Here is a 14,303-nt window from a genome sequence, read left to right on the forward strand (position 1 = left end):
GGTCCACGTATGCTGGAAAACAGTCGTATTGTCCCAGTGGGCTTGCCGCCTGCTATGGCAAGTTATGGGGCTACTTCCACCATTCGCTGACTCTGGACCCCCAAACCGCTGCCAATCTGCCCCCGAAGATTAAATGTTAAGGGGGGTGTTTATGCACCACCCGCTGTGTCAGAGGCTCGCAGTGCCACCTCCACTCGCAGCGTAGCCCTCCCTGCCCAGGCTCACGTTTATGGTATTATGCTTGGTTTAGTATGTATAGGGCTCTCGCAGTACGTGCTTTGCTTATCCCCAGGATCTCTGCAACCGAAACACACCTGTTGGGTCATAAATGGGGAGAGGGAGGCGGCCCAGCCTCGACCCGCCAGCCAGCCCCTCGCACACAGAGCACACGGCGGCCGCCGGCGAGGGGGAGCTCGTCCCTGCAACCGCTCACAGAGATTTCCATCGTCCGCAGAAACGGTGCTCGCAGCCCACTCCGGGTATCCTCTCAGCGTCTGTTTTTGTGTTCGAACACTCCGACCACAGCTCTGCTGTGCCACAGACCCAGGTCCGCGGCTCCTCTCCCCGTCAACCGCGCCCGCTCCACAGTATCCGGATATCAGCACGCCTGCCCTGGGTTGGGGAGGCCACGCATTCCCTTCCCGCTCGGGCGGCCCGCCGTCACTTCTCCACGGGATTACTCCGTTTATATCGGGTGCTGTTACTCCCGAATAGATTCCACTGGTACCCTGGCACCTTAGCTGTCTATTCCGCCGCAGCTCTTATGTGTTCATCCACTGGATACAGAGGATTTTATTCAGGATATTTTTCATACTGCGCAGCTACTCTCTCAGGCAGCCATTTTCATTGGCGTCCGACAGCGCCTCCTGAGAAAGAAGATATTTAGGAAGAGGGAGTTGGAGGTATTGTGGCCCCAGAAGGCCTTGTGGACAATTCAGAGGGTTTTGAACGTAATCCCTGCAGACACTGGGAGTCAGTGGAGAGATTTCAGTCCTGAAGAGATACGATTCCTGGGCTTGAGGCCAAGGACAAGTCTTGCAGTCCTGTTCTGGATGAGTTGCAGAGGGCAGAGTAGAAGCAGGCATATTTAGAAAGTGGCTGTTGCAATAGTCCAGCCTAGAGAGAACCAGAGCTCTGGAGACAGTGAGCTTCTGGGGGAAGGAGAGGAAAGGAAGAATACCTCTGAGGAGGTGCAGCTGGTAGTGAGACTTCTTAGAGACGTCAGAGATGTGAGGAGAGAAGGAGAGTGTGGAGTCGAAGGAACAGGAGGAGGGCCAAGAGAGGCCGGCCAGAGAGTCACAGGAAACGAGGGAGTGGGTGTGCCGATGAGGAGAATCTCAGTCTTACTGGCCTTAAGGCAGAAATCATTGGCGGCGTACCACTGCTGGGGGACGGACAGTCAGAGATGAGAGAGGGAAAAGAAGTGGCTGAAGGTAGCCTGAAAATGACTCGAGTGTCATCCGCATAGCACTGGAAGTTGGGGCAGAGCACAGCAATGCGGTAGGCAAGAAGTGCCAGGTATTTGTTAAACGGCCAGGGAGAGAGGTTAGACCCCTGGGGAACATAGATGGAGATAGAAGAGAGGAAGGACCCAAGTTCATCTATCCCATCCTATTTTTTTAGGATTTCCTAAAGTCCTAACTCCCTCCACCTTTTTTTACATAAACACTGGGACGAGGAAGAGGGTAACAGAGTAACCAGACTAACTCTCTCACATCGTACTGGACATGTCCCGTTAATCGGGTCAGGCAAAGTCAACACTAAAAGACACTACGAGCACTGGCGGAACACAAAAACGAGCAGAGCAACGGACCAAGGGACGAGAGTAGCAGGCCTAAAACCCCAAGGCTTCCCTACTGGCGGTTGTTGCCTCCAACAGACCGCGAAAGACACGTGGAGAAGGCCAGATGCCACTAGCGAAGATTGCCTTGTGTTTCAACGATTCCAGCGACTCTCCTGGGTGAACGCCAGAATTGGGGAGGCGAAGCCAAGCCTGTGGTACTAACCTTGACTCAAAAATTGAAAACCGCAAAACAAGAAAGAAATGCACACAGCTGGTGAGTTGGCAAGTGAGCTGAGACCGGTGTGTGTTAAAGTGAATGAAGCAGCAATAACATATCACAAGTGAAGGCTGCACGCGTGTCGATGAGACGCGAAGAAAGGCAGACCTGTGAATGCACTTAGTAAAATGCAGCTGCGAGATCAGCTATACTAAGTAACGAAGTGGTCCGGTGAAAGGAAATAGCCCATTCGAAAGTCTCAGCGAAAGGTACATTGTTTGAAGCTAAAAGGCGAATAAACAGCAGATGTTCTTTTTTCTTGTATAAGGGCAACCGATTACAGACAATTTCTAGCAAACCATCGCAGGTCAAAGAAAAGGCATGTTGGGATATGTAATTGAGTTTCAAAAATAACCACTCACATTCATTCATTGTATTTGACTTTATAACATCTGATCAATATTTCAGTATTGGCAAAAAGATTTTTACATTATGCAAAATTTGAACCTTACGTGATTTTCCGATGAATCTTCTCCATCTCTTTTGCAAGCTGAGGGGGGATACTTTGAAGGTGTACCAGGTCATTCTGAAGACAAAACACATGTGATATGATCCAAAATCAGTTCAATATATTTATACCAACCATTTTATCTAGAGTTGTTCATTTAAACAATTTCCATTTGTCTATATTCCAGGCATTCAGTTGATAAATTAACCGGATGAAAGCTATCAGAAGGCTGTGCAATACAGCAAAATAATGCATCTACGTCTGCAAGCCTGTATTTATATTTCATAATTTGTTCTTGAATCGTATTACATTGTAGACAACAAATGGGTAAGGCCAATTATGAAATGTTTGAGCCAAAAGCCAGGCATTTTTGAGAGCTGACAAGAAGTGTAGTCCTCTTCAGCGAGATATGCAAAGCTCTACTAACAACCGGTTTATAAAGAAAATATTGCTCATGTTTAAATACCAATTTATGGAACTTCTAATGGAGGCATGATCATGCCATTACATCTGCATATCCTCAAAAAGGTGACAGTGCTTATTAAAGGTCAGAAATACAGATTTATGTGTCTATAATCATAAATACAGAAATATTATTTGAACGTGCCATTTAAAAAAAAATCCTGGAAGTGATCAGGATAAGTAGGCAGTACAGGGTGGGAATGATGATGTGTAGCAATGACTTTAATTCCACATTGCATTCAGTACTAGACAGGCTCATGAAGGCACCCAGTAGGCAAGATGGAATTTGCACAACCCTGTTAGAAACCATGAATGACCTTGATATGCTGGAAATTTGGCAGGTGCAAAAAACATATAGAAAGGCTTTTCACAGTTCATGTTTGAAGAGGTTTCTACAGATCATAGACTAGGCACCTAGACTAGGTCTCGATATGGGTAGACATGGATTTCTTCTAGAATTATTGGCTCACCAAATGGTAGCAGTGATCAAGCACTCAATGCCTAACTATTGCGACAAGGCGAAGGAATTGACCTTATCAGGATGAAGGAGTGCCCTTTCCCCTGAGAGGTGGGAGGGGAAGAGTGCAAACCTGAGTCAACCCTAGTTTTTGGGAGGAAAACAAGATCAAGAGAGACCCAATTTCTGTCACCCCCCCAACCTTGAGTACCCATATGTAAATTTGCATACCGTTATCTCCAGCCTTACCAAACTGTAGAGATACTTGCTAGTGCCTTTCTTCTGTTCGCAGAAATCTGCGAAAGGATGAAACAGCACCACCGGGAGAGAAGCTAGCAAAAAAGCTGACCCCAAACAGTTCAGCTGCAAGAGAAGAGTTGACCACCAAGGGGAGACGAAGGAGCGATACTCGCACCAAGACACACAGAGTGACCTATGGGAATAGGCGCAAAAGAACAACATGGGACACATTGAAATGAAATGGAAACTTTAATTGTCGGTTTTGTAAAAATTGTATTACAATTAAATTTAAAAAAAGGAGCAAAAAACTGCATATCTACTTAGCAGCAGGTGAAACCCTGCCGGGCCTCCAAAGGAAGCTGCCCTACCTGCAACTTATCTCAGCAGACCACTGGTGCACCAGGAATCAGCAGGGGAGTGGAACCCACCCTCCCCAAGTATTTCAGAGCCTCCCCAGAAAGAGGTCCCAAACAAGAAATTTGAACATTGTACCTTCTGCATTACCATATATGTTATGCGGCAAGCCTACGCAGAGGCTGTGGGTGGGGCTTAGTTCTATTTTCAAAACTTCCTCATACACTTAAACGCTCAAGGGGGAAAATAGAGCATAGATTGAGTAGGGAGAGGTGGCCAAAAGCCATAAGTTGAAGGGTACGTAAACACCAGACAGGAAGCAAGTAGTTTGGGCTTTTTGAGTGAGGTCAGCAGTGGAGATGGACCAATAACCAGCAGGAGGGAGGAGCGAGCTGCGCTTGTGGAGGAGATTAGAGCAGCAGGTGAGGTATTAGTTTATAAGTGTTAGTGATTCTGCAGTGTGATTTTGCATGTTTAGGTGACAGGTGAATAGACGCTAGTGTAAGGAGTGAATGTGAATTGAATGATACTCGGTAAAAGGAGGGTGTTTGAGTAATAGTGGTGGAAAAAGAAGAGTAGTGGTGGGAGGGGGTGAGTAGTAGAAGGAGAGTCGTAGTGGTGGGAGGAGGACAGTAATAGTGAGAGAAGTAGAATAGTACTAGGAATGGAGGATAGTAGTGAGTAAAATAAAGGGTAGTAAAGTAGAGTGGGAAGAGCGATAACATCAAAGGGAAGAGGCAAGGATAGGCGGAGTGAAACAGATGACGGATGGAAAACTGGCGAGAGGATTAAGCTGGGTAGGAGCAGTAATAGGTGTAGAGGAGCCGAGGCGAGTGGGTGCGACTGAAGTAACCTGAAGACCACAGATGAAGCGTAAGGCACTTTCCAAACTCCCATTAGAAGGCTAAACCTTAGCTAGAGTAGGTAGAGTTAATAAGCCCCTCAGGGGTATTGGGAAACCCCCATTATTTGAAGCCAGATATTAGACAGTAGGGATTGCCATTCTGTGGCATTAACCATGGGGTTAGGGATGCCTGGGCAAGGGACAAGGGTTCTAGGAAGGCTAGAGAGCAAGAGATGTCCCTAGCCTCCACAGAAATACTAATTAAACCCTTAAACTGTCTCTGAGATGACGCAATACCTGTGCCATTTTTAACACTATATAGAGGAGATCGAGTTGGACCAGATGCAAGGATAAAACAGTTCTGGCTTTAAATAGGACAGTAATAGTGAGAGAAGTAGAATAGTACTAGGAATGGAGGATAGTAGTGAGTAAAATAAAGGGTAGTAAAGTAGAGTGGGAAGAGCGATAACATCAAAGGGAAGAGGCAAGGATAGGCGGAGTGAAACAGATGACGGATGGAAAACTGGCGAGAGGATTAAGCTGGGTAGGAGCAGTAATAGGTGTAGAGGAGCCGAGGCGAGTGGGTGCGACTGAAGTAACCTGAAGACCACAGATGAAGCGTAAGGCACTTTCCAAACTCCCATTAGAAGGCTAAACCTTAGCTAGAGTAGGTAGAGTTAATAAGCCCCTCAGGGGTATTGGGAAACCCCCATTATTTGAAGCCAGATATTAGACAGTAGGGATTGCCATTCTGTGGCATTAACCATGGGGTTAGGGATGCCTGGGCAAGGGACAAGGGTTCTAGGAAGGCTAGAGAGCAAGAAATGTCCCTAGCCTCCACAGAAATACTAATTAAACCCTTAAACTGTCTCTGAGATGACGCAATACCTGTGCCATTTTTAACACTATATAGAGGAGATCGAGTTGGACCAGATGCAAGGATAAAACAGTTCTGGCTTTAAATAGGAAGATTTAGACTATACAAAGAGACTGGCTAATTAATCTTTTTTTACACGCTCCATACCGGAAACCAGTCCCTAAGCGCGGGTCCAGGTTTCAAACCTGTGTTGCTCTGCATTGTCTTGCTTCCAAGACAAACACCTTTCCCCTGTGCTATCCTCCCAGCTCTGTAGTTGATATTTTGCTTAAGGATCGTGCAGAAAATATCTATAGTTTTATAAATTGTCTATTTACAGAAACCACACTGTGTCAAACAGAAGTGTTTGTTACACACTAAACATGAGTTTAGCACTTCCACAGGGCCAGTGCAACTTACTTGATGATCCTGGAACGTCCAAGCAGGGGTTGCAAACCTGGTCATGATAGTCTTTGGTTCACTGGCGATAAGAGTTACTTATGTGAAGCTGGAGAGTGAGTCAACGACAAATGTTTGCTGTTGCTGGAGTGGAGTGGATAACATGGCAGTACAGAAAAGCCTCTGCTTTAGTGACGAATAGAAGTGCAATAACTCCCAGCAGTGAAAAAGATGCAGATGGACTCAACATTCTCTCAGGCACCACCGTGGTGGCATCAAGTTTACACAGAGCTTGTGTTCCACAGGAGGGTGAGGACATTGGTCCTGGTGTAATCACTTCCACCAGACTGGTTTTCAGGCTTAATGGCAGGTCCCAAACTGTCAGTTAAAGATATCATGGCTCATGTGCTCCTGCCTCTTTATTGCCGGGGCAGCACAATGGCAGGATCAAGCAAGGCTTCCAGAAAGCTCATGTTTTGAAGATTGTAACTTGGCTGGTCCCGGCAGTTCAAGGCAAGAGAGCAATATTCCTTTGTCTCCCTCTGGTAAATAGCAGTATGCTGCAATGGGTACTAGGGCAGATGTTTTGGTGGGTTTGCAGTTAGAGCAGGATACTGACCTTGGACTTGTCGGATTGAAAAGACGTTTGTTTAAGGCAAAAAACAACTAAACGTATCTAGAAACTCTTGTTTTTTAGGAGCCCAAGTATTTCTCCAGTTGGGAATCCCCGCGAAAGGGGACCCATTTATTTTTACATTTCGTTATTTAGCATGAAGTGTAACAGTATCAGTACAAATATTATAATCACAATACAGCGTTGTTCACGCTGTGCATTTTATAATAACCACCAAACTACAAACAGGAGGGAGAGGGAACTAAAAAGAAGAAGAGGGAGGGAGGGGGCGGAGAAACACAAACTTCCATACATATGCCTGTAGTAGGCACAAGGTAAATTCAGGTCACATGAACATTAAAAGGCTTTTTTTGTTTTAGGGGTAGTACCGCGAGTGGGAATGGGGCGTCCCCATTAGCCTGGGCGAGAACAGGGGGGCAGCGCGAGTTATGATATGATATGGAATTTGTAACGTATCATATCATATCATAACTCGCGCTGCCCCCCTGTTCTCGCCCAGTTCTCCAAGCTCATAGAAGAGAACACTGTTGTGGTTAGTTTGAGGGTTTCATGGTGGCTTATCATCCAAGGGGGAAAATACATCATAGACTAGGGTTTCCCAAGCTTCGAGGGTGGTCACAGGTCACCTTCGTGTGAGTTTAGTGCCGTAGCCCATGCTCTTGTTTCAGCCTTGCGCCAGGTTGCAAACGCGTGTAACCACAGTTTAAACTGAGGACCTTTTAAGGGTTTCCAGGACATGGCAATCCTCCTCTTCGCAAGGATAGGTGCCAAATCTGAGTCGGGTTACATGTTTATGTTTTATTTGTCTAGAGTATGTTCCCAGCAAACATTGCATCTGGGACCAATCACATCGAACAACCCCTGCTGCTCTATAGGTCTGTTTAATACGGTGCCAAAAGAACTGGACTTTAGCACAATTCCAAAACATATGTATCAAATTTGCATCGCCCCGATGGCACTGGGGACAGGTGGGCTGTGTGTTTTTATTAAATCTGGCAACCCTACTAGGGGTCATATATGTACGGTGGAGGACATTAATCTGCAATAGCTTAAATCTAGCATGATGGGATACTTTTTTAGGGCAACTAAGCGCCCATTCCCATTGCTCGTCACTAATAGTGTCACCTATGTCGTTTTCCCATTTCAATTTCAGGCCAAGGTTTCTAGTGCTAATATTCTCAAGCATGTGACCGTATAATCTCGATACCGGTCTCCAGCCATCTTCCAACATGTACATCAGTGCCAGGAATGTTGACTCCCCTGGTTCTTCAGGCCAACCTCCTACACCTGCATCTCGCTACCCCTTTCACTTTCATTTATCTGAGAAATTGACCCTTAGGTAGGCCGGTCTGCTGAGCTAGCACTCTCTAAATGTACCATTGTCATATAAATCTCCTCAAGTGTATTTGCCATAGTCTTCCCATCGTCGGGAGCCTCTCAATTCTTCCCTGGTCACACACGGATCAGCCACAATTGGCACATTGGGAGAGTAGGGGCATGGTGTCCCAAGCACATTCAGGGTCCTAGACTAAATTTGTCTACCTAACTTTACGAGTATGAGTGTGGAATGCATGCAGTCCTCCAGAAGCCACAATACTTGTTCAAGTTTGGCAGGTGCTACTAACTGCCGTAACATCATAGATTCTAGGGAAGGATCATCGGTTAACCATTTCGCAAACAAAGCTCAATTGGGAGGCCAGGTAATACAACTCTAGTCTGAGCAGTTGTACTCCTCTTTGAAGGGTAGGCACAACACGGCAAGAGAAAGTCTATGGCGGCCTGAGCCCCAGAGAAAGTCTCTGATTAGTGTTTCCAAGAGGTGAAAGAAGCCCATCTTTATATAGTAGTGGATGTTTATAAAATAGTAAAGGAATCTAGGGAAAACAATCATTTTAATAATGGCGATTCTGCCCACGATCGAGAGTGGCAACCGTGACCAGAAGGGCATGGATTTCCTGAGACTCTCAACTACTTTAAGCGTGTTATGTTTGTGTGTGTCTTCTGGGGAGTGTGTGATCTGGACGCCCAGGTATTTGAAGGATAATGGGCCCCATTACGTGAGGACGCCCAGGTATTTGAAAGATAATGGGCCCCATTACGAGTTTGCCAGTCCGGAATCCGTTGATTCGCCCGCTGTAACGTACACGGAAGGGAATAGTTTCTTACCTGTAACTCCATTTCTCCAGGATTGGTATCTTACATGGATTCACATGCTTAGAATATTCCCCGTCGTCAGGCTGGGAATCCCCGGTACATTATATAGACCCTTTCCCGTAGGAAAACTTTTTCGACGCTTATGCGTCCTATCCACCTCGTTTTGTATCATGCGTGCCCGCGCCGTCAGGACGCCATGATATAAATACAGGACCCGCCCCCGCGCTCCCTCAGATTTCGGCCCCCAAAGTAGTGGGGGAACCAGTTTGCATGGCAAGGGGAGGCAGGCGGGCGCATGTGAATCCATGAAAGATACCAATGCTGGAGAAATGGAGTTACAGGTAAGAAACTATTCCCTTCTCCAGCATTGGATCTTTCATGGATTCACATGCTTAGAATAGATTACATAGCAGTACCATCCCGAAGAGAGGAGGCGTGCATGCAAACTCACATACTTTCCTCACAATGCCAGTTCTCTATGGTCGTGTACCCATCGGCAATAGTTAACATAGAGAACAAACAATATTCAATCATAATTGCAACCAGATCTAACCCCTCAACCGGGGCTTACCTTATTGGAATAGGTGTCGAAGCACCGCCTGTCCCATCCGAGTATCTTCGGCATGTTGTTGTGACAGGCAGTAATGGCGGGTAAAAGTGTGTGTAGCCGCCCAGGTAGCCGCCATGCAGATGTTCCCCAGAGGGACTCCAGACCACAGCGCCGTCGACGATGCCGCCGCTCTAGTGGAATGAGCTCTTGGGCGTCGCAAAGGAGGCTTCCCAGCCTTGGAATGGCAGTACGAAATGGTAGACGATACCCATCTTGACAGTCCTTGCTTTGAAATGGCTTTGCCTTTAGCACCCAGACCATAGGCCACGAACAATTGCCTCGTTTCCCTGAAAGGTTTCGTGCGATGAAGATAAAACTTAAGAGCCCTCTTCACGTCTAATGTGTGTAACGTGCGCTCCGCTCCCGAGCATGGCTCTGGAAAAAACGTAGGTAAGACAATAGAGGAATGTTTATGGAACACTGAAGGCGCCTTCGGTATGAACTGTGGGTTAGTGGCAAGGACCACCTTGTTCTTAAAAAATCTTAAGTATGGTGGGTCTACCATTAGAGCTTGGATTTCCGAAATACGTCGGGCTGAAGTGATGGCCACTAGGAAGGCCAATTTCCAGGACAAAAACTTTAGAGACGACGATGACATTGGTTCAAAAGGAGGTTTCATAAGAGACGCTAACACCAGATTGAGGCTCCACACCGGAGGAAATCTCTTCTCGGGAGGGAAACTCCTGAACAACCCTTTAAGGCTTAATCAGGCGGTCGCTGAATAATGGTGCGGAATGTCGTTGACGTGTAAACCTGGAGATGGCGGCCAGGTGTACTTTTATCGACGACACTGATAAGCCCTTTTGAGCTAAGAACAGCAAGTATGGGAGGAGCTGTTCCGGCATAATCAACTGCGGATCCAAACCTGGTTGATCCCCACACCACTGACAGAAACTCCTCCATTTGTACGAGTATGAAGTGTTTGTGGAAGGTGCTCTTGCCGCTTGCAGAATACGACGACACTCCTCCGGAATCGTTAGCTGGCCAAATTCGGCGAAGTCAGGAGCCAGGCCGTCAACTTGAGGCTGTCCGGGTCGTGATGCCAGATGATACCCTCCTGTCGAGACAGAAGGTTGGGGATCTTCCTGAAACTCATTGGCTCCGCCGCAGCCAAGTGCAGCAGGTCTGAGAACCACACCTGTCTGGCCCAATACGGGGCTACCAAAATCACCCGACATGGGTACTTGAGGATCCATTGCAACGTCCTCCGGATAAGAGGAAAAGGAGGGAATGCGTACAGGAATTTGTTCGTCCATGGGAAGGAGAACGCATCCCCCAGTGAGCCCTGCTGAGGCCATCTGCTTGCGTACTGTGGGCATTTTCTGTTGTCCTTCGTCGCAAACAGATCGATGGAAGGATGTCCCCACTTCTTGAATGCATGTTGCAGTTGCTGGTCGTTCAGCACCCATTCGTGAACCTCGTTCATTTCCCTGCTGAGGGCATCTGCCTCCACATTTCTCACGCCTGGTAGGTGGAACGCCAAGATTAGCATGTTGTGTTGCAGGGCCCAATGCCAGATTTTCTGTGCCTCCGTCGACAGGGACCTGGAACGTGTTCCTCCTTGTTTCCTTAAGTAAAACATTGTAGTCGTGTTGTCCGTCATGACACGCACCACAGAGTCTCTCAGTTGAGGAAGAAAAGATTTTAGAGCCCATCGCACTGCTCTCAGTTCTAGCAGGTTGATATGCAGGGAGGACTCTTGTAACGACCATCGGCCTTGTACTTGTAACGTCTCCAGATGAGCTCCCCATCCTCTCAGTGAAGCATCCGTCACCACCGTCTTCTGGAACTCCGGTTCCAACAGAGGCATTCCTTTCGTTAGATGTGTAGAAACTCTCCACCAGCGGAGTGCTTGTACCAGTTGTTCGTCGATGACCAGTCTGTCGGACCAGCGACCTTGGCTCTGCATCCAACGGTCCGCTAGAAATTCCTGGCAAGGTCTCATAAACAGGCGGCAGTTGTTTATCAACGGAATGCAGGACGACATGGTCCCTAGCAGGGACATGTATTTGCGCACCGACACCCTGGTACCGCATTTCCATTCCGACGCCTTGCTTTGTAGCTTCAGTATTCTTTCGCTGGATGGTCTTACAAGGCCTGTGTGCTATGAAACTCCGCTCCTAGAAAGACCAAGGTCCTCGAGGGCTCTACGGAGGACTTGCTGAAGTTTATCGCGAAGCCCAGTTCCTGTAAAAGGGACATCGTGGCCCCCAGACTGTTTCGTGTTTGTTCCATGGACGAGCCTCTGACCAGCCAGTCGTCTAAATATGGATAGACATGGTGACCGTCCTTCCTTAAATGGGCCGCTATGGGGGCCAAGCACTTGGTGAACGTCCTGGGGGAGGACTTGAGACCGAACGGGAGGACCTTGAACTGAAAATGCTTTTGGCCGACGACGAACCTTAAATATCTCCTGTGTCGTGGACGTATTGGGATATGAAAATATGCGACCTGAAGATCTAGCGACGACAGATAATCCATGGGTTGCACTGACCTGATAACCTCCTGGAGCTTTAGCATTTTGAATTTTGAGCTCTTTAGCCATTTGTTGAGTACCCTCAGGTCGAGAATGGGCCTCCATTTTCCATTTGGCTTCTTGACGACGAAGAACCGGGAATAAACCCCTTGTCCTTCCTGTGCCACAGGAACCCGTTCTACCACTCCTTTTTGTAGCCTAAGCACCACCTCTTATCTTAGAACTCGAAGGTGGGGCTGGCCCGAAAACACTGGCGGAAGACTCGGAGGCTTGTTTTTGAATTGCAGCGCATGACCCATGCGAACCGTGTCCAGAACCCATCGATCTGTGGTGATGCATTCCCATTGGTCGATATGATGAGAGACTCGACCCCCCAGGACGTTCCGAAGGCCGTCATTGGTTGCTGGTTTGCTTGTCCTTCGTCGACGAGGGCCCCGAGCCTCGTCGTCTGGAGGCTTGATAATCTCTGCCTCTACGTGCCGACTGGGATGCCCGTCTGTAGCCTTGTGAAGAGTATGAGGGCCTGTTAAATCCACGGTCCCTAGAGGCTTCAAAGCGGGAGTTTCCGGAGGCGCCCCTGAAGGGGCGAAAAGAGCGAAAACTTCTACCTGTCTGGAGGGCGCCAAGAGACCTAGCGGTATCTGTGTCTTCCTTCATCCCCTTCAAGGCTTCATCAACCTTATCTCCAAACAGATGTTCTCCTTCACATGGCATGTCTAGAACTTTGTACTGGACTTCAGGTCTAAAAGTAGTACATTTGAGCCACGCTTGTCGACGAAGTACTACGCCATGATTGATTTGTTTGAACCCCGACTCTGCTAGGTCCACCGCAATATTAATTGCATGGTTCGAGGCCTCCTCACCATCCCGTACTAGTAACATGGCTGCTTTGCGATGTTCTTCCGGCAGGTGTTCTAGGATAGGGGCTATTTTATGACATCTCCCTATCGTAATGCGATACAATCGCCAAGGAGTTGGCTGCTCTCACCGTCGTGGCGCCGACTGAGAGCACCTTTTTCCCGAAGGCGTCCTGTCTCCTTGCCTCGCTTTCTGGAGGGGTTGAACATTTTTGCTGTACTCTGGCCTTCCTAGCCGCTGCCGCCGATACCACAGAGTCTGACAGTGGTTGTGATGTTAGACATTTTGGAGTGGACTCCGGAGCTTTAAACTTTTTCTCAATACGCCCCTTAATAGCCGGTTCCGAGAACGGATGACGCATCGTCTTGAGACCTTCTTGCCATACGTAGTCCAGGATTGGGATGGCAAATACCGATTTCCTCCTTTGACCCATGTGATCAAAAAGAAAGCAATCTTTTTTCTGCTCCTCAGGAATTAAGCCGAACTCGGAACACGCTTTCCCCATCATTGCATGGAAGGCTCCCACATCATCCGGAGAAGATGGTTGTGCCTGGCTCCTCGTAGATTCTACCTCTACATCCGAATTCCATGTTGGGTCTCTCGACGGTGACAGGGAGATGTCCGACCCTGAGTCACCTCGTAAAGAATCGGACTCCGATAGCTCACCCTCCTCCTGCACTCGAGGACGATCCTTCGCCACCTGGGAGGCCGAAGGGCTTTTGGTCGTCGTGCGAGCTGTTTGAGCTTGTTCGTCGACGGAAGGTGCAGAAAATATCGACGATGAAGTGCCAGGCTGAGGGATCTGCGTATCCAGACGCTGCAGGAGCTTCTGAAGTGTATTAAGCACATCCAGAGACAAAACCGTCTGGGGGGTCAGCAACGTCGAGGATAGAGGGACCACACCCCCACTCGCACTCGTCGTCGACGTATTGGAAGGCCGTAGGCCCAAGTCCGACGGCTGCATAACCATGTCACCTTCTCCTTCCACCGACGACCCCGGCAAGGCCGTGTCTTGCAGCAGGACCTCAGGGGGGGGCGGTTCACAAACCTCTGGCTGCCAGGCCATAAACTGAGTCCCCGTCGACGAAGGAATCCCCACCGCTGCTGCCTGAATAGTAATCGGCATCGTCAGCGATACCGGGGTCGACGAGCCCGTCGCCGGCACCGAGCCTTTAGACTTCGTAGCCGATTTCGTTGCCAACTTCCCTGCTGAAGCATCTCGACTCACGGAAGACCTAGGACGGTCCCCTGAGGAGGATTTTGATGCCGCTTGCCTCTCCGTCTTAGAGGATGAGGAGGAGGAGGACTTTTTGTGTGATGAGGAAGACCCAGCATGCTTCCCCGCATGCTTGTCCGCAGGGCATTTTTCGACAGGCCTCGCCTTCTTCGAGGGAGGTTCCGACTTGCTCCTGGAGGCCGTGGAGCCAACTTCTGATGCCGGATAGGCACCC

The 14,303-nt window shown here is 48.4% G+C and overlaps 1 protein-coding gene across 1 annotated transcript in view; it reads right to left on the bottom strand.

Moving 5' to 3' along the window:
* Positions 1-14,303, bottom strand: part of CCDC146 (coiled-coil domain containing 146) — a 1,748,551-nt gene that overhangs the window by 872,551 nt on the left and 861,697 nt on the right. The window contains exon 9 of the mRNA XM_069628051.1: positions 2,513-2,586. Coding sequence (XP_069484152.1) covers positions 2,513-2,586 — 74 coding nt within the window. The remainder of the gene's footprint in view (positions 1-2,512; positions 2,587-14,303) is intronic.

This window comes from Ambystoma mexicanum, chromosome 12, assembly GCF_040938575.1.
Source record: "Ambystoma mexicanum isolate Mex_15411 chromosome 12, UKY_AmexF1_1, whole genome shotgun sequence".
Classification (NCBI taxonomy): Eukaryota; Metazoa; Chordata; class Amphibia; order Caudata; family Ambystomatidae; genus Ambystoma; species Ambystoma mexicanum.